The sequence below is a fragment of the Acomys russatus genome, chromosome 3 (assembly GCF_903995435.1).
Source record: "Acomys russatus chromosome 3, mAcoRus1.1, whole genome shotgun sequence".
Taxonomy (NCBI): Eukaryota; Metazoa; Chordata; class Mammalia; order Rodentia; family Muridae; genus Acomys; species Acomys russatus.
The window spans coordinates 60,385,553-60,406,471 of NC_067139.1; the positions used below are offsets into that span (position 1 = coordinate 60,385,553).

At 38.4% G+C, this 20,919-nt stretch overlaps 1 protein-coding gene across 6 annotated transcripts in view; it reads right to left on the bottom strand.

Moving 5' to 3' along the window:
* The window catches only part of Ankrd28 (ankyrin repeat domain 28), a 181,536-nt gene that overhangs the window by 12,489 nt on the left and 148,128 nt on the right, over positions 1-20,919 (bottom strand). For all 6 annotated transcript variants that reach the window (XM_051141679.1, XM_051141671.1, XM_051141664.1 and 3 more), the window contains 9 exons: positions 20,567-20,681; positions 18,772-18,854; positions 17,119-17,182; positions 15,582-15,650; positions 13,118-13,258; positions 9,786-9,897; positions 8,426-8,452; positions 7,752-7,826; positions 2,629-2,830 (listed from right to left, as the gene is read on the bottom strand). In XM_051141679.1, the coding sequence (XP_050997636.1) occupies positions 2,629-2,830; positions 7,752-7,826; positions 8,426-8,452; positions 9,786-9,897; positions 13,118-13,258; positions 15,582-15,650; positions 17,119-17,182; positions 18,772-18,854; positions 20,567-20,681 (888 nt within the window). The remainder of the gene's footprint in view (positions 1-2,628; positions 2,831-7,751; positions 7,827-8,425; positions 8,453-9,785; positions 9,898-13,117; positions 13,259-15,581; positions 15,651-17,118; positions 17,183-18,771; positions 18,855-20,566; positions 20,682-20,919) is intronic.

Sequence of the window (20,919 nt, forward strand, 5' to 3'; positions counted from 1 at the left end):
TGCAGAGCAGCCGCTGTGTGACAAATGCAAAAGCAGGAGGGGATGGAGACGCTGACGGCGGCACTGTGGACACAACCCACCGAGGAACAAACCACACTCTGGGGTGAGACTAAAATGCCTGTCAATTAGGGCACATTTGGTTAGGTGATTTATAGCTGAAAAGAATACCAAATGGTACATACATAATAAATGACACATATTTTATATAAAATGTTTTTATATGCCCAAAAGCATTCCTGGCAAGCAGAACAACCACTCCACCTCAATAGGAAGCTTTTAAAGTACGTTATATCTTCTCCAAAATTTAGATCCTGCCACACACTAAATGAAAATATGCAAGCAAAAAATGATGCAGAAAAGTAATGAGTGAAAAGTAGGTGCCTAATTGTCTATTGTACTTTTTTAAAAAATAAAATTTTATTTTTTTGTTTGATAGTCACACACAGGCTAGGCAAAGCTCAAATTCACTCTTCAGCAAAGAATGACCCTGAACTTCTGATCTTTCTGCCTCTACCCCCTAAGTGCAGATATTACAACCGAGTAGCACCGTATCTTCTTTCTGTTGTACTAGGGATAGAACTGCTGCCCTTTTTGCCTCTATCATTATAAGCACGCACCGCCACTCCCTCTTTTATGTGGAACCCGGGTTTCACATGTGCTAAGTAAGCACTCTAACAGCTGAGCCGTTCCTCCAGCTTTTCTACAGTACCTTTTAATAGTTATAGGAAACTCTAATATAAAAACTTATCACTCAAAACCACCTTCACTCAATCTGTATGTTACACTCTGACAACAGCTCTTAGCCTTAGTAATAAACAAGTGTCAAAATACTTAAGGATAGTTCAAAGAGATCTAATTTGGCCTATTATTAAAAAGCCAATTCATTTACACTCAGTACACAGTAGTTGCTGACGAGTGTTTTTGTGTTCTAGGTTCAATAACCACAATACCACCATAGTATCATTGTGAGATAAGCATGTTAAACTTCAAGGGGGAAAATGTGCTTTCCCAGAGCATATAAGTAATAAGACGCGTCCCAAAAGACCTTTGATTGCGAAAGACATCTATAGAAACACAGTTTCAGTAAGTGTTTTTTGTTCTATGTGATGAGTAGCACTTATGGTGCATTATACAGCAGAGTGCCTGAGACGCTCTATCTTTCAAGATTGTTCATGAATTATTAAGCCGGTGGCTGCCTGTACTCCTAGCATGTGAGGAGGAGGCCGATGCGGGAACACTGTCAGTTTGAGGGAGTCATGGGCTACATACATCATTTTTAAGCCAGTGTAGGGTAATGAGACCATGTCTTTAAACAAAAGGCCGGGGATGACAAATACTTCGTTTAAAGCTTTAAATTGGCTCTGTAAATAATCTGTGGTTACAATATAATTTTGTCTAGATTTATATAACTCCACTTATTTATAATAGAAAATGACTTCTTACTCATATCACTTGACAGTTTTTACAAACATATTTATTAGAAAGTTTAAGTGCACACACCTGTAATCCCAGCAGAAGCAGGGAGGCAGAAGCAGGTAGATCTCTGAGTTCAAGGCCAGCCTGGTCTACAAAGTGAGTCCAGGATAGCCAAGGCTACACAGAGAAACCCTGTCTTGAAAAACCAAAGAGTGTAAATGCTCATTAAAACAGTTGTCTCTAAGCCTTGCTTGAATGTCCGATAGCGTTTAAAAGCTGCTCTAGAAGTAACAGAGTATTTTCTAGATTTCTATAATATTCTAAAACATATCCTTGCCCAAACAACACAAGTATAATTAGAGTCCTATATCTGAGTGGTTTCTTAAGGATGACTTCATAAACACAAAGTGAACTGAACCAGATCCCAGAAAGATTGGGACTAAGAAGAACACCTGGCTTCTCTCTCTCCCTCCCCTTCTCACTCTCTCTTTTCCCCCATCCCTCTCTTTCCCTGGCTGTACTGGAACTCGGTCTGTACACCAGGCTGGCCTCTAACTCAAGAGATCCACCTGCCTCTGCCTCCTCAGTGCTGGGATTGGGCCATCATTATCTGGCTTGACTACTATTTCCAATTGTACCAGTCTTGATTATTGAAAGTGAGTACTGCCTTGTAGTAATTCCTGTAAAAAGTTCATACAGAAGTTAACTTCTGTAAATTTTTCTAAGTGTTTAATGTAGTATACTAGACTAGTAAAATAAGTAAAAATGACTATTAGGGCTAGAGAGATAGCTGAGTGGCTAGTAGTGCTTGCTGCATAGGAACCGGGTTTGGTTCCTAACACAGACATAATGGCTCACGACCACCCACAACTCCAGTTCTGGGGGATATGACACTACCTTCTGGCTTCTGCAAGCACCAGGTATACATATAGTCACACAAGCAAAACACTCATACACATAAAATTCAAATAAGTCTTAAAATAAAAAAGATTTATTATTTTTTATTTTTAAAACACTAATGGTTGCTATAACAGTACATATTAATCTGAAATAACTTCCATTTTATGCTTTTTAAAAAGTGTTGTCTTGATGTTGTTTTTCCTTCAGAATACCATCATTTGACTAACATAAAAAGTAAACACAAAAAAAGTAGCAATATGAAAAAGAACATCAAGAGCATACGTGGCAAATCAAGTATAATATTTGGCATACCTGCTGCATGAATAGGTGTTCTCTTCAAAACGTAATCTTTTACGAGGATTGAAGCTCCCTGATTAATGAGTACATCCACACACTCAACATGGCCCTTAAATGCTGCAAGATCTAAGGGTGTTCTACCACTACTATTTCTTACATCAAGATCTAACAAAGACTGTACCAACACTTCCAGGGCTTGGTGATGACCATGATAAGCCTAGAAATAAATAAAAATACATAAATTAAAAAAAAATACATACTTAGACCAACTCCCCGAGTAGCTCTCTCAGTTCTGGGAGTGGAAACCAAGGACTTATGCCGGTCAGCTAAGTCAGGAAGTAAGCAGGTTCTGCCACTGGGTTATATACCAACACCCCACTGCACCGGAGAATGTAAATTACATTGTTACATCTGAGGTCATACAAACTTTTATGCTGAGAAGCCAGAAAATTTAAACCACAGATTTTGTAATAGGCACCAGTACTCTCTCATATTAAGGAATATATATTCCATAACAAAACCTCAAATGACAGGAATCAAAGCAAACATAAAAAAAAAAAAAAAAAAAAAAAAAAAGATGTGAGCCAGGCATGGTGGCACACACCTGTAGTAATCCCAGCACTCAGGGAGGTAGAGGCAGGTGGATCTCTTTGAGTTCAAGGCCAGCCTGATCTGCAAGGCGAGTCCAAAATAGCTAAGGCTACACAGAGAAACCCCGTCTCAAAAAGCAAAAACAAAACAAAAAACAAAAGGATGTGATGTGACATGGAGTCCCTGCAACCTCTGGCTGTCAGGCTAGGACAGGAAAGCTCATGCTCTTTATCAGTCCAGTGACATTGACTCCTTGACAAAATTTTATTAGATTTAAATCACAAGGACGGAAGGGTAATTTCAGATAGTAGGTGTTCAAGTCTTGATTTTTCAAATTAAAGCAACTACCTTTACCCCATGATGTGCCAGAGCTCACACATAAGCAAACTTTCAGCACAAAAATACTAAATTGAGACCTGGTAGAATATTTATCAGGCATAGTGCTAACTATGAGAAATAGTTAAAGATAAAGTCAGAAAAAATGGAGTTCCCTCCATTACACAGCATAATAAGGAAGCTTTTCAGACAATTCACTTAAACAATCAAGATGTCAAGGAAATATGTATTATTTACACTGGACAAGATACTATATAGGGAATACAGCAATAAGCTTCAAAGGACGATAAAGCTGTATTGTGCAAAATGTCTAAAATTGTAGGCTGGTAAAATGGGTCTATGTGTACTGGCACTTGTTACGTAAGCTTGGCAACCTACGTTCTATTTCCAGAACTCATGTAAAGGCAGAATCAGAATCACCCATGAGATATACTGAAATGGCCACAGAAGGTGCAGGGTAACCACAGTAAAAGAAGAAAAGAAAAAGTACAAGCAAAGAGAAAACTTGGCTTTACTGATGCCTGTATAGGAAGTAATTATCTACAAGCTTAACTATCTCCAAGAGTCAAATGGAGAGCAGGATCACATCCATGTCAAATCATGATGTGCTGTTATAAGCGTCTTCTCATCACCTCTCCAGGGCCACAGGAGGAAGCCTTGAGGTCTATACCCACACAGGAGGAAACACTCCCCTTAAGCCTCACTCCAATATCCCACTGTATCTGGCTGAAAAGGTGAGTTTAAAAAATAAACTATTTCAAACTAATTTCTGAAAGTCTTTTAGGAGTAGATCTTGTGGTGGCCCTGAGGAGTGGCGCTACTAGGAGGTGTGGCCTTGTTGGAGGAGGTGCATCACTGTTGGGACAGGCTTTGCGGTCTCCAATGATCCAAGCTCCATCTGCTGTGGAACACAGCTCCCTTCTGCTGCCTTCAGATCAAGATGTAGAGCTCTCAGCTCCTCCTCCAGCACCACGTCTGCCTGCATGCTGCCGTGCTTCCCGCCATTGATGGACTAAGCCTCTGAACTGTAAGCCAGTCAATTCAATGTTTTCCTTCTAAGAATTCCCATGATCATGGTGTCTCTTCACGGCAACGGAAACCCCAACTAAGACAGATATAATATGCAAAAATTGCAATTTAATCACTCAATTTGAAAACTCTGTCCATTTCAGTTTAGAAAAACTATCTAACACAGGTATACTGACAGTGCTTGCATAGCCCAAAGATGGAGCAACACAAGCGTCAACTGATAAATTGATTGCATGTAAAATGCAGGAACTGCGTATTAGTCAAATTTATGGTAGTAGGTAGAGCAAAAGGAAAATAAATTTTAATAAATTTAGAGTTTCACCTCTTTTTGTTTGTTTGTTTTTTTGTTTTTTGAGACAGGGTTTCTCTGTGTAGCCTTGGCTGTCCTGGACTCGCATCGTAGACCAGGCTGGCCTCGAACTCAGGAATCCACCTGCCTCTGCATCCCGAGTGCTGGGATTAAAAGTGTGTGCGACCTTAGAGATCTAACAGTATCAAATAGTTCTCCAAGAAATGCTTGAGGAAGTACATTTCCAGCCAGGCATGGTGGCGCAAGCCTTTAATCCCAGCACTCAGGAGGCAGAAGCTGGCCGATCGCTGTGAGTTCGAGGTCAGCCTGGTCTACAAAATGAGGCCAGGACTACACAGACCTTGTCTTGAAAAAAACAAAACAACAACAACAACAACAACAACAAAAAAACCCAAAAACATTTCATGTGGTACAGAAATTGCTGTAATTGCAAAGTATGGCAGACTAAGTTAAAAGAATGTGAGTTTAAGGCTTATTTGGGCTACAAAGCAAAATCCTGTGAGTAATGAAGAGAAAGAAGGGAGGGAGGAAGGGAAGGAAATTGTCAACTGAGGGGTGGGGGGAGGACAGAAAAGCAACACCGATAAGGTAGTATGATAGTCCTGACAGACCACAGGACTTCCAGAAACCACTGATTTGTTGAATCTCTACCAAAGGGCAAATCTAGCACTTAGCATATGACCAAGAAATGACAGTGCTAAGTGACAGTGACAATGCAAGAAATGCCTAGTTATCTACTCAGGAAATTTCCTTCTTGTCACTAATAGTAAACAGCTACTTTCTCCATACTCAGACTCAATCCTTACAATTCAAGTCTAGTAGAGGACACAAGCAAGCAGAAAACTTTAGAACATTGTGCTAGCTAGTTTTTATGTCAACTTGACAGAAGCTAGCATTATCTGAGAGAAGTGATCATCAACTGAGAAAATTCCAGAGTAAGATCTATCTGGCCATAGGCAAACCTGTAAGGAATTTTCTTAATTGGTGATTGATATATGAGGGTCCAGCCCGCTGTGAGCAGGTCCACCTCTGAGCTGATGGTCCTGGGTTCTAAGAAAGCAGGCCGAACAAGCCAAAGGTAAAAGCTCCTAAGCAGCACCCTCCATGGCCTTTGCATTAGCTCCTGCCTCCGATTCCTGCTGTGTGAGTTCCTGTCCTCGTGCCTTCAATAACGTGCCTTCAATAACTAACGAAGGTGACCTGGAGGTGTAAGCGGAATAACCCTTTCCTCTCTGTGTTGGTTTAAGTTAGAATAGCTTCCGCCGACTCATATGCTTTAATGCTTGCTCCCCAGTAGGTAAACTATATAGGGAGGATTAGGAGGGTTAGGGTTAGGCCTTGTTGGAGGAGGTCTGTCACTGGGGATGAGCAGGTTTCAAAAACCCACATCAGGCCCAGTCTTGCTCTCTCTGCCTGAAGATCAGTACATAAGCTCTTAGCTACACGGCTCCTGTGCCATGCCTGCCTGCACTCTCTGAAACTGTAAACAAGTTCCCAGTTAAATGGTTTCTTCTATAAACTGCCTTGGTTACAGTGTCTCTTCACAGCAACAGTAACAGTAGCTAAGACATTCTCCTACTAGCTTTTGGTTATGTTGTTTTTATCACAGCAAAAGAAACTTTAACTAAGCCAGGCATCTTCTAAGTTACTTAGATAACTAAAGTGAGGGAGGGGAGCAAGAGCCAGAAAGAAAGATCCAGTATGTCAGCATTTGTCCATATGCAAGGAAGAAATTAAGATAAAAAGTGAAAGGAAACAAATTGACCACTGAACTTCTAGTTAAATGAACTTGTGTTAAATGAAGTTCTAGATTTAACATCAGAGCTCATATAAATCGCTGGTGATATATCCTAGTGTTCTAATGATTAAGACCTCTACCCTGTGGCTGAGTTTTTTGGTAGGAAAATAAGAGACAGTCCTTGGATGGAGATCATTTAAAAATTAAAAATTAAAAAAAAAAAAAAAATCCCTATTAGAACTCAGGATAGGCGCTTGAATATGCTTTTAACATTATTTAAAGCAGTTTAGACGAATGTATTGTGAAGACCATTCCCAATGAACTCTTTTTTGAATGTCTAATACACAAGGTATCCCTGCCACTGGCTAGGCTTCAATAAAAGTTTAGCTGCCATTTTGTTTCCTCCTTTAAAAAAAAAAAAAAAAAAAAGGACTGGAGAGATGGCTCAGCGGTTAAGAGCACTGACTGCTCTTCCAGAGGTCCTGAGTTCAATTCCCAGCAACCACATGGTGGCTCACAGCCATCTGTACTGTGATCTGATGCATACTGTATACATAATATATAAATCTTAAAAAAAAAAAAAAAAAAAAAAAAAAGACCTCTATCCACATTTGTTGAAAAAAATAAATATCTGTCAGTCCAGAGGGTCTAAGATAGGTTTTACTTAATATTTCCTAATTTCCTTGGCTTAGTGACTGGCACTCAGTGGAATTTGATGGATGGGCAATAATAGAGCATGTACCAAAATTGTACAGGAATGAGCAAGTGAAGCAGCACCGACTCTACAAGTAGCTAGCACTCATGGCCATGAGCCAGCAACCACTGCTGAGGGTTACAGAGACTGGGTGGTGTGTAACATCTGCTTAACAAACTACAGTCATCCTAACAGGACAGCACATTTTAAATTCCTGTCAAAGCCATATCCTCTCACTTAAAAGCAGGGCATAAGGGAGCCAAGGACCACCACTTAAAAGGAAAGCGAGAAGCAGATAACCAAGAATGCACTGAAGAAGTTTCTGGACCAAATAAGAAAGTTTTAATTCTATGATAATGTCTAGGGCTCTAGCTTGAGTTAACACAAGTAGAGTTCTGTTGTGAACTAGCTATCATGTTGGCTACAAAGGCAGTACTTACAGCCAAATGTAAAGGGCTTATGGTTGCTCTATTATCTGAATCACTCAACATGTCTGTTCCCGAGGTTTCCATTAACTGAAAAAAGGAGAGGCATTAAAAATGTTAGAAGGAGAGACGGTTAAAACTGTTAAAAATGGTACTTTAAGTATATCATAGTAGTTATTCTCCTATCCCTCACTCCAGTCCATTTCAAAGTCTATCAATAACCTAGTAAGCTCACACACAAACAGGACAATCACAAAAGAACTCTAAGAACTACCAAGTCAGGGCTAAAGAGATGGCTCAAAGGTTAAAAGCACTGGCTGCCTTTCCAAAGTCCCAGCAACTACATAGTGGCTCACAACCATCTATAATGAGATCGGGTACCCTCTTCTGGCACTGGATACATAATAAATAAATAAATCTTTAAAAACAAACAAACAAACAAACAAACAAACAAACCAACAAACCAAAACCAAACCACTGAATGCATCTCTATTAACCCATGTCTGGGGAAATGGTATTCCATTAGGTAAACACCTCCCTTTCTGAACACACATTCTTGTCACCATCTTGGTTTCAGCGGCACTATGTGAAAACATATCTGACATCAGTTCTAAAGAGAACAAAGAAACACACTATTCTGAATGGTAGTATTCTATTTTGAATATTAGGGGGAATCAACTAATACTTACAACATCTAAAGGAGTTTCACTTGCAATCTGAAATAAAAGTTAGAAATTACATCTTACAATGTTGTTGATATATATTAATATATTTGACATCTTTATTGATATAGGGGCTTTGCTAAGTTTATTTTAGACCATTACCTTGCCTCCAGAAAAGAAGTCTTTTACACAGATAATCAGACACCATAGTAGACAACACATCTATATACACAGCCTAAGATTTTGGTCTAAAGAACCACAATAACCTATAAAAGTATGGGTTATTTTTATAGTAGCACACTAAATGATATATTAAATATGTTGCCCTTCTTGCATGCCATCACTGACTCCTACTTCCTATCAAAGGGAAGCAATGCTGTAATGTACGTATATAAAGGAAGCTGCTAACTGAAGGATCTGTACCACGGGAGTATACTGCACCTGATTCCTTCCCTTCCAGTTTGACAAAGTGGGTTCTGAATAGTGTATATATTCCAAGATGAGGTCACAGTTGAAATTCAAGCTTCTTTTACAGAAGCAGACCATCGTTTTTAGGAAGAACTGGGAAATGAAAGGAGCTCGCAGAGTTCTCTAAACATATGGGAGAAATCTAACTCTCAGGAATTTTATTTTTCAAGTAAGATATGGTTTTTAAAAAATGGAAGATAATTATTGAAAGGGATAGAAATAAGCAGTAGACCTAGAGTGAGTATGAGGAGGCCTAGAGGTTGGTCGTGATAGCTGTTGGTAGTGTGCTTGTATGAACTGAGTCCCTAGCATCACATAAACTAGGCGTGATGGTGCATGCTCAGGATTTAGGATATGGGAGGATCAAAGGGTCAAGGTCATCCTTGGTTACACAGCTAGTTTGAGGCCAGCCTGGCTATATATGACTGTATCAAGAACACAACACGACTTTAGGAGCCTTATTCAGAGATTTATCTGTTTTTGTTTTGTTGTTTTTGAGGCACTGTCTTGCTATGTTGTCAGGATGCAAGCCAGTATCCTTCCTCAGCCTCCCTATTAGGACTACAGGGGTACATTGCTGTGCTGGACCCTCCTCAAGAGATCAAATGCCCCAACATTCAGACACTATCTCACTGTACCCAGGCTAGCCTAGAACTTCCAATATTCCTGCTTTAGCTTCTCAAGGACTAAGATTATAGGTATGTGCTACTACACTGGGCTCAGTGATTTAATCTTTTTCTTTTTTAAAGGAAACCAGCAACGTTATCTTATTGAAGCAACCTTGAATATAAGAGGTAAATGGAATCTGAAAATGTTAAAGAGCAAAACAGTATTTTCTGAACCATTTAGTCACACCGTAGTTATGTTATCAAATTAAAAACTCAACACTAGTCCTGTCAAGAGAATTCAGGAGTCTTACCAGCTGAAGACACAGACGGTGACCATAGGCAGCTGAGTAATGAACTGCATTGTATCCTTGCTTGTCACGGATCCCAGGATTTGCATCATTTCTTAGTAAGTATTCCAGGCACCTATATACAATAACAGCAAAAGGAAAAATCTAAAATTCACATTTAGTACTTTATTATATAAAAAAAAAAAAACTGCAAAGAATAAAAAAATCACATGCCAAAATTAACCAGAACCAAAGACTATACAACTCAATAAACCTTTCTATACAGTAAGAATAACTATTTGGAATGTGGAGCTTCACACTGTATTCTATATTTTTAGTAGCAAATATATTTTTGTATGTGTATTCATATATACATACATACATACATACATACATACACAGATTCATTCATTCATTCACCTGGTTTAAGGTGTGTATATGTGTGTGTGTATTTGGCACAAGGCCTCTCTATAGAGTTCTGGTTGTCCTGGAACTCTCTATGTAGACTAGACCTGTCTCAACTTAAGAGATCCTCCTGCTTCTGCCCCGTACCACACCTGGCCTTTCCACTTACCAGTATTTAATTATTGGTTTAAAATATAACCAGTCTCTTCTTATCAAAACTTTTATATCCATGATTACATAATGTAAATATTATTTTAAAGCTATAATTGCTTGTGTTTTTTTGGTTAATTTTATTGGGCTTTTAACAATGAAAGGGTTCATTTACCTAACTATTTGGGAGAAGGCTAAATGACCACTGGTTTCATACAATGGGTCAGATACATTTGTATACAGGTAAATCTGTTTATGGTTATGACTACCATTTTTTAAACTTGGTCTAAATTGCTAAAGTTTTAATTTTGCTCCAAAAGTACAGCCTAAATAAATGTATAAAAATTCTATGTAGCTATAATACTACTATTTTTATGCTTGAAAAATCTTTAAGGTACAGGGATTCTAACAATGTAAAACTCATAAAAGTTTTACCAATCTGATATTATCCAAACTATAACTGGTGAACTGTCCTGTAAGCTAAGTCATACACAACATATTTGTAAACTGTTGTCTATTAACATTATACAGAAGCATGGTTTCTGACAATTTTTAACAGTGCCCTATTGAGACTAAAACTGGGGTCACAAGGGTCTTTGACTGACAACACCCCTCTTTCCTGCAAGATCAGATCAGATCAAGGGGGTATGTGTGAGTGTTGGAGGGGTGTTATTCACTCATTCAGATAGTAAGGGTCAACATACACTCATAAAATGGCTAGAATCAGGCAATAGTTCCTTCCCCCCTTAACCACCCCCCCTCCCGGAAGACAGGGTTTCTCTGTGTAGCCATGGCTGTCCTGGAACTCATTCTGTAGACCAGGCTGGCATCAAACACAAGAAATCTGCCTGCATCTGCTTCCCAAGTGCTGGGATTAAAGGCTTGCACTACCTCACATGATAATCAAGTTCTTTACCCCTTATCTCTGTAGTTTTAAAAACTTTTTATTTTTAATTATGTGTGTCTATGAGTAGCCATGCATATTTTGATGCTGATCCTTTTTTCCAGTGTGTGTGTGTGTGTGTGTGTGCGCGTGTGTGTGCGTGCGCGCACACACCCACTACTCTCTGTCTCCTTTGAGACAGGGCTTCATTGAATCAGGAGCTTGCTATTTTTCAGACAGGCTGGTGGCCAGCAAGCTCTAGTGATCTACCCACCCGTCCCTCCACCCTCAGTGCTGGTTACAGGTGTGTGTGGCCACGCCTAACTTTTTACATGGTTGCTAGGGACCCTGACTCAGGTCCTCATGCTTGCACAGCAATCAGTCTTACCTACAAACCCATTCCCCTCCAGCTCCTAACTGCTATTCCCTTAATGCTGAACTGCCTAAAGCCACTTAGACCTCTCAGGAATTACTTTTGGACTTTTATATATTATAATACCCTCAATGGTACCAAATAGCACCCTTCAAGCAGGAATTGTCTGATAACTTGAGTTCAATTATGTGGTCCCAAGTGGAAGGAAAATAGGTTCCTGAAAATTATCCTCTGACTTACATATGTGTGCTGTGGTGTGTGTATTTTTTGTGTGTATGTGCACGTGTCTGGGTATGGTTTCATGTGTCATGGATGCATGTGGAAGTCAGAAGACAACCCTGAGCGTCAGACTTCACATCTATCTTTGAGACAAGGCTGCTTGTGCTTTGCGGCTATGCACCTCAGTCCAGCTGGCTAAGGGAACTTCTAGGGATTCTCCTGTCTCTGACTCTCATAGCATGGCACAAATCCTATAATTCCAGACGTCTGCTACTGATCAGGATTTACATAGATTCTGAAGTCCTCAAACTTGTGAGGTCAAACACTTTATTCACTGAGCCATTCCCTCAGTCAAGAATCCTATGTGTTTTTAAAAAATGAAAAGCAAAAGATAGACTTTTATGTTAAAGTATTTTTTTTAAAACAACTTTCTATAGGAATCATTATTGATTCCTAACATTTTACTCTTTGCTGACTCAGACACACGGGGAATACCAGAAACACTCACAATCTAATCTGCTGTCTTCACTGAGTTTACTTTAGTCTAAGAAGAAAAAATTATACTGAGGTACTACAAATGGATCTGATAATGGGATTTCTTTCAGTCTTTTCGAGACAGGGTTTCTCTGTGTAGCCTTGGTTGTCCGGGACTTGCTTTGTAGACCAGGCTGGTCTTGAACTCTCAGATCTGCCTGCCTCCGCCTCTCTGAGTGCTGGGATTATAGGTGTGTGCCACTGTGCCTGGATGATAATGGGATTTTTGATCAAAGTTTATATATCAGGTATCCTTTCTTCTCTAACATCTACTTAGCCTGCTATCTAATAATATTTACTTAAGCAACATGTACCTGCTATGTGTTGGTCCCAAAACTTGGGAAACAAAGGCAGGCAGTCTCTGAGTTCGAGGCCAGTCTGATCTACAGGGTGAGTTCCAGGACAACCAGGGCTACACAGAGAAACCCTGTAATATAAAACCAAACAAACAAACAAACAAACAAAAAAAAAAAAAACAAAACAAACAAAAAAAACCCAAAAAACCAACCAACCAACCAACCAACCAACCAAACAAAAAACCAAGCAAACAAATACTGTTTTGTAGGAAGAATAAGAAATCTTCTACTATATTTTTAAAGTAAGGGCCAGATGCTCAGAAGACAGTAACAGCTAAGCCTTAGTAATAATTATGAAATGTCTTTATTTTACAAACTGTGGATTCAGGAAATTATAAAAGTACAAAAAAGAAATATACATTTACAGTACAACAGTCCCCAAAGAAAGATGCGAATTATAGAAGTAACAACCCTCTTCTGCCCACATGGTACTCACTTGCCATCTGTGTCTGACGTAGCCGCATAGTGCAGGGGTGTGCAGCCTCTTTCGTCAAGGTCGTTGACGCTTGCCCCTGACCCCACAAGAGCAAACAGGCACTGGTAATTGCAGTTGGCGGCAGCATAGTGCAGTGGAGATCTTTTGTGAGCAAGTTAACACAGGAAAGATAAAGGCCAGGTACGTACCCTTGTAAACACAGAGCACAGCTGACCCTTTTCCGCACATTTAGCTACAATACAGTTCCAAACCAATTACAACCTCAATATTCTGCTTAGAAACCTAAAAACTTTCATTTTAATAAAGCTTGTCTTACACTAACAAAAATGCCCCATAGTCCATGTCTTGAGTGATAAAAGCAAGGAGCAAAAAACCCAGAAGCATAAACGAGTTGTTGTTATCAACTCCACGCAGGCCTGAACAGTAATAGTAGATTTCTCAAGCAATAAGCTAGCTGCAGTCTTTCAGAAGAGCTAGTATACTGCTTTAATCTTTAAAGACTGAATAATCACAGCTAATTTCTAATTACTAAAATTACACAGAATGCTATTAGACATAGGAGTGACTATTGTAGAATGATCAGACTAAGATGATTCTATGATTTCATTAAATGAAAACCAAAAATTATGGTAAGTTTTAATTCAGAGCTTCTTACGGTGTATTTGCCCCCTCTAATACATTCACTTAGGAAAATGATAGCAAAACATTATTTTGCCTTATAAGACACTACTATAGTTTTTAAAATTTGTTTGTTTGAGGCAGGGTCACACGCACTATGCAGGTCTGGCTGGCCTACCACTTACACAGATCTTCCTCCCAAGTGCTGGAATTAAAGGCATGTGCCATGATGCCCAGTTATTACAGAGATTTTAAAAGTGCAGTCAGCCCTGGAAATGTAAAGCTCTTAAACTCAGAATATACTTCATAACCTTCAGTGCTATTTATTGCATGGAATGTGCAAATAATTACAAATGAAAAAATTAGCTATGAAATTTCATTTTGTGGGCCATTCATTCCTTCTATTAGTACATTTATGAACTCAGTTTATTCTTCAAGTATTATAGGGTCAAACAGCATTTAGTTTTCTTCTGTTCATGTCCTGTTTCCTACCATAAACAATCCTTTTCTGTTTCTTCTGCACTGTTACTATTATATGCACCAATATACAATCCACACATTTCCTTCTGATTTATACCCTTCCCAGCATACAGTCTGGCATACACAGGTTTTTACCTGCTGACAAATATTGTTTATACTGTCATCTGTATCTTCCAAACAAATTCAAACTGCATTTACTTCTTTTCTGAAAAAATTTTTTTTTTTCTTGAAACAGGGTTTCTCTCTGTTATCTTGGCTGTCCTGGACTCACTATGTAGACCAGGCTGACTTTGAACTCACGGCGATCCGCCTGCCTCTGCCTCCCGAGTGCTGGGATTAAAGGCGTGCGCCACCACGCCCGGCCTGAATGTTTTTAGATGTATTTTGTGTGTCTATTCCTGCTATAGGTAGGATTAGAGAATAGAAGCGTCAACTGACACTACTACACATGCTAGCAGCAGGCTAGACAATGAGCTGCTGTCCTTTATAGCTGTTCCGCAGACTGCGCTCAGCCGGCTTTATGGACGTGAGTAACAAGAGAGGTGGAATGTCACACGTATATCTGTAACCTATTTTTTCTTTTTAGTAGTGGGAAGTAGGATCTCTCTCTCTCTCTCTCTCTCTCTCTCTCTCTCTCTCTCTCTCTCTCTCTCTCTCTCTCTCACACACACACACACACACATACACAGACGGTGGAAACTTTGTAGGTTCTATGAGTTTTTGTGAAGGCACTTTGGTAAGATGAAGTTTAAGTTTCCATGCCATGACGATGGAGAAAGGACTATTCGTTTCAAGGAGGACAGGGACGGAGCTAGAGACATGGCTCAGCAGTTAGGAGCACTGGCTGCTTTTCCAGAGGACCTGGGCTCAATCCTCAGCACACACGATGAGCTTACAGTGGTCTGAACTCTAGTTCCAAGGGATTTGATAATCCTCTTTCGGCCTCCATGAACACTGTGCACATGTGATGCACAGCCACACAAGCAGACAAAATTATTCTTTAATATAAATTCTTAAATAATAACTTTAAAGAAGGACAGAGGTAGCCTAGGATTTTGAGGGAACTCAATTAAAAGACTGGGGTTGAGAACGAACGCTTAGAACCACTGGCTTTAGTTGGGTGGTGTACACTTGAGTGCTCTTTTTCTTTTCTTCAGCAGTGCTAGGGCTCAAACGCAATCTTGTGCATTTGAGGAAGGTAAGCCACATCCCAGGCCCTACTCCAGACTCTTAACTCATCATGATTACAACTCAAAAGATGCCATGTGACACATAAAGTTAAATTTCAGAAGTAGTTAAAGGTCAAGCAAACCATTAAGGAAGCAAATTTAACCTCGCTTTACAGAGTAGTTAAATCACACATTACCTCCCAAATTTGTCCTTTTTGTTGAAGTCTGCACCAGTATTCAGCAGAAGGTTTAGGCACTCCAAATTTCTAGTTGGGGGGAAAAAGAGTTTGAAAGTATAACTGTCAGTGATTTTTATGATAAAAATGGAAGGCTTAAATAAGCATAAATGCATATTTTAAAATAAGGATTATATTTTATGAAGAGTAAAACATTAAAATTCATTTGTAAGAGATCCTAAGAGATTTTTAGGGAACCAGTATTCATATTTAAATGTCCTAAGTGTGATGGGTTTTAACACACTAAGTTAAAATGAACTAAAAACAAAAAAATTTTTGTACCCTTAACACACATAATAATAACAAGTCCATGTCCCCCACGGTCTCCTATGCTGTCATGACTTATTCAAACTAAACCTTAGTTACAACTGTAGGGCATTCTTAAATGCTTGTTATAACTTTTAATAAACCTAACATTAACTTTATATATGTAATGAAAACCTTGCCTGCTGACTTCTCCTGTAGGCAACTTACACACACATCAGGTTTAACTGAAATGTCTCTTGGTGGCCTTAGAAGAACAAAGGAGTAATTCACATATGTTCAATTCATCTCTGCAATTTAATTTAGATTTGGTGGCATTCTTGGTTCAGCACAATTGTTCTTTGAAATCACAGGAAAATGTTAAGGACTTATCACTAGAAATAAAGTGCCCACAAAATATCCTTTTTGATAAACCATGAATTAAATGGCTGAACCCAAATTTAAATTATCAGAAGCAGTAAGGTAACAGAACACTTTCAGAGACCAGACATTTTATCAGTCAGTAGAACTAACTGACTAACTTTGGCCACAGTACTTCTTAAAACTTAAATCCAAACAAGGAGGGTGCACATGCATGCTTGTAATTCCAGCATCCAGAGGCTGAGGTTGGAGGACTGACTGCTGCAGTCAGCCTTGGCTACATAGCAAGACTCTGTCTTAGAAATCTAAACTAAAATAACGTAAATAAAACTTAGTCTAAAATGTTCTAATCACATTTCTTCTTTTGAGCCAAGACATAACTGTATCATCATCTTCCATGAAGATATGATTTTTAATTTACATTTACAGAGAGAATATATAGTATTATTTAGAATACTCACAATGGTTTCAATATTCTCATAATTTCAGGAACATTTTTATTTGTAGGTTTGTTCTTTTCTGCTTAATACGTATTACTTAGTTGAAAGAAACCAAAACCAAAACAAAAGAAACAAAAAACAAACAAACAACCCCCCCCCAAAACCTACTACCACAACTACCACCAAATAGCAATAGCAACAACAACAAAACCCAAAAATAGTTTTTGCTGCTCCAAACTCTGTCTTTTGTTAAACTCCAGCCAGTTTCTATTTTGTGGCAACTCAGAACTAATGAAGAGGAACAAAGAGATGGCTGGTGTCTGTCTCTCTCTGGACTGGCCCTAGGTGCTCTTGAGATACTAAGTGTATACTCTAACACTGACTCCCATAATCCTCTGCACCTTTTAAAATAAATGAAAATTCTATTAACATACCCTCCAGCTGCAGCTGCATGTAGACAGGTCCTGCCAAAATCATCTGGGGTATCTATGTCAAACCCTGTAGAAAGGAATATATGTCTTCTCTCTTATATAATACTATAGATATTATTACTTTGCATTAAGATAGTATATCAAGAAATATCAAATATCATTATTCTTTTCAACCCGAAGCAAACCTATATATTCTTAACAAGTACAAAATTAATAATAATAATAATAATAATACACTAGTAATATAGAAGATTATGAAAAACTCCAATAAAGGTTGTCAGTTTTATAACAAGTGCCTTGGTGCTTGTTTGAAAGACTATGCTATTGGTGATCACTCACACCTTCAATCTCATAGTCTCAGCTGCACAGAAGGCTAAGGCAGGAAGATCCTCTGAGTCTTGGCTAGCCTTGGTAACACAGTATAACACCTGCCACAAGCAAGCAAGCAGGCAGGCAGGCAGGCAAACAAAACCATTCTAATTCCTAAAAGGCTACAGGATACAATGGGAAATAACAGACAACAAGAAAAGAAATGAAGTATTGATAACAGACACAAATACGACCCTTTAAGAACATAAGGTGAGAAAGGCCAGCCATGAAAGATTTTGTTTGGTGGTTCTATAGAAAGGGTATTAGGTGGCTAATATATCTATCATATTATGCAAATGATGTCTTTTACATGGATTAAAGATGCTCCACAATGAATGTAATTTTTATATGCCTGCATGAGCATGTTACAAAAATTGAACTGTGTACATTAAGTGAATTTATAAGGATATAGTACACAGATATCTCCACTTGGCACTTTAGCCAGGCATGATGATATACATCTGTCATCTGAGCACTTGGGAAACAGAAACAGGAGAATTGCAAGTTCAAGGTCAGCCTTGGTTTTACAGACTCTCCACTGATCATCTCCCTCCTTTCTAAAAAAGACTATTACTTTGTTTCATGTGGCTATTATTAAGATGGGGAGAGATTTTAGTATTTCTTTTCATGCAAATTGGGAATAAGTGGTTAAATGTAGATACCTGTTAAACAACCACAACCATGAAGTTACAAACATAAAAATATATCACACATATATGAGCAAAACCAACTCCCCCAACCTCAGAAGAGTGTTTGTCTCACTATATAATAATTTCTCTGAATCTTTATTATTTCAGTAAACATGTACGTTAATATTTAACTTTCTTACATACAGAAGAAATACAAAATAATTTAAAATCAATTAAATCTTCTATAGTCAGTAATTCAATGCATGTAAGGATCATAGTTTGGAGTAATATTGACAAAAACCCATACCAACTCAAGTTACAGCATTTTATGTACTGGTAATGAATTAATAATTTCCTAAGGCTATAGGATATTTATATGACTTTTAACTCTCAAAATGAAGACTCAAACCAAGGAAATAATGCCAATTAAGGTATTCTGCTTCTAGGACTAGTTAGATAGGACAAGTTAAGAGGACTAATATCACTGGGTGAAAGCTGCTCTATAGAACTCCACATCCCAGGTCACCAACTAAAAACAGGGAATTAATTACAAGAAGAAAACATTTTTTCAGAGCTGGAGAGGGAGGGGGAGGATAGATGGGAGAGAGAGAAAGTGTGAGCAAGCATGTACAAACTGATCTGTGAAAGTTCCACTTACCTGAAGAAAGGAGTTTCCTGCAGCAATCTGAAAAACCACTTAAGGCTGCCAGATGTAGTGGGAACATTCCATGTATGCCACGCCTTAAATGAATAGGACAGAAACTTCATTACAACACACACACATACAAATATAATAATTTAAATATGTTATAAAGATATAATTTAAGTAAAAGATAACTGGTTGAGTACAAACCTCTTAGTACTTTAGAGAAATATCTGGCCAGTCATTGAAAAGGGGTGTAACTCATCACTCAGCTTTATTTTTCCAAAGCTTGTTTTCCTAATCTCAGCACCGTCATCTATTGTGAATTTATGGGTCTATATTGTAAATGCTGAATGCCCAGCAGCACCTTTGGGCTATGTCAGTGATTCTGTTCTTCCTCACCAAAATGTCTCTAGGAATTTGCTCAGGAAACAAAACTTTTGCCTCATCTCACACCACCATTTAAAAACATTTCTGCAATATAATATGCTCAGGAATGCTCATCTCAGTTATTCTATAATAGCGAAAGCAACCTGACTCTAAATAAGGAGAATATTGTATGTATCCTTCTACTATAAAATTAAATCTAATAAAATAAACTAGAGCAATGTACAGAAATGTGAAAAATCATAAGCATCAATATACACCACTAAATCAACATTAATAAACATTTAAAAACCATTTAGACCATGTGTATAGTAGCATATAACTTATGAATATATAAAAGCTTTAAAATTTGTTCATGAATACACATAAAATGACATACAGCAACTGGAAACACCAATTTGAGTAAGATCTTGACTTTCGTTGAATATACACAAAATAATTCATGTTTTAAAAGTTTATAGGGTGCCGGGCATGATGCACACCTTTAATCCTAGCACTGAGGAGGCAGAGGCAGGCAGATCACTGTGAGTTTGAAGCTAGCCTGGTCTACAAACTGAGTCTAGGACTGCCAAGGGTACACAGAGAAACTCTGTCTCGAAAACAAAACAAAACAAAACAAAACAAAAGTTTATAGGGCAAGTGAACTCTTGATTAATGAAGTTGGGGTTGGGGAGAAGAGACACCTTTGCACTAGCAACTAAGGATTTCCTGGGCTTTGCACAGCACAGTCTAAAACCACTATCTACAGCCGGTCCAAGAAAAAAAGCATTTGGTGTTTACAAATTTTGGAACTTTGAGATTGAAAAGAAAGGGATCATATAAAAGTTAAGTTTTTTCTTTCTTTGGTTTTTCGAGACAGGGTCTCTCTATGTTAGCCTTGGCTGTCCTAGACTTGCTTTGTAGGCCAGGATGGCCTTGAACTCATAGTGATCCACCTGCCTCTGCCTCCCCAGTGCTGGGATTAAAGGTGTGCGTCACCACACCTGGCAAAGTTAAATTTCTTACCAAAATTTTGTATTATTTATGCTGGAGAAAAAAAGAGACAGAAATGTAAAAACATGCCACACTGACTAATCAAATAAAATTATACACAGAACATTTAAAATCTACCCATGTCAAAAATAAAAGGTAAAGAAAAAATAAACAGGGCTGCAGAGATGGTTCAGAGGTTAAAGGCACTGACTGCTCCTCCAGAGGTCCTGGTTCAATTCCCAGCAACCACATGGTGGCTCACAACCATCTATAATGTGATCTGATGCTCTCTTCTAGCCTGCAGGTGTACATGTAGACAGAGCACCGTATTCATAATAAATAAATTGAAGATAAAATTCACATTTTTGATTGAAGTATCTAGAAAACTCTAGTCCACTTGCTTTTGCTCTTCCCTGGACAGCTATCATCACCTCTCTAAAGTGCTACTTACTTTGCAGTGTCAGCACCACTTGTAATAAGAGTGTTGATTAGCAGCTCATGGCCATACCGGGCTGCTATATGCAAAGGGGTATTTCCATTCTTATCTTCACAGTCAATTACAGCTCCTGCAATAAAGGACATAGTGTCAGCCAGACACTAGATTACATACAGTTTGGCCAAAACTGTTAAGTGCAATGCAATGTAAAATGTTGTTTAAGCATAAAGTATTAGCAATTCTAACCAATTTCATTCACAGCATATTTACTGGAGTTACTAACTGCATAGTGAATTCAGTATAGGATTTAAACATATTTTAAACTAACAGGGGTTCTAGGGTGCAGTGAATCTAGAGACCAGAACAGC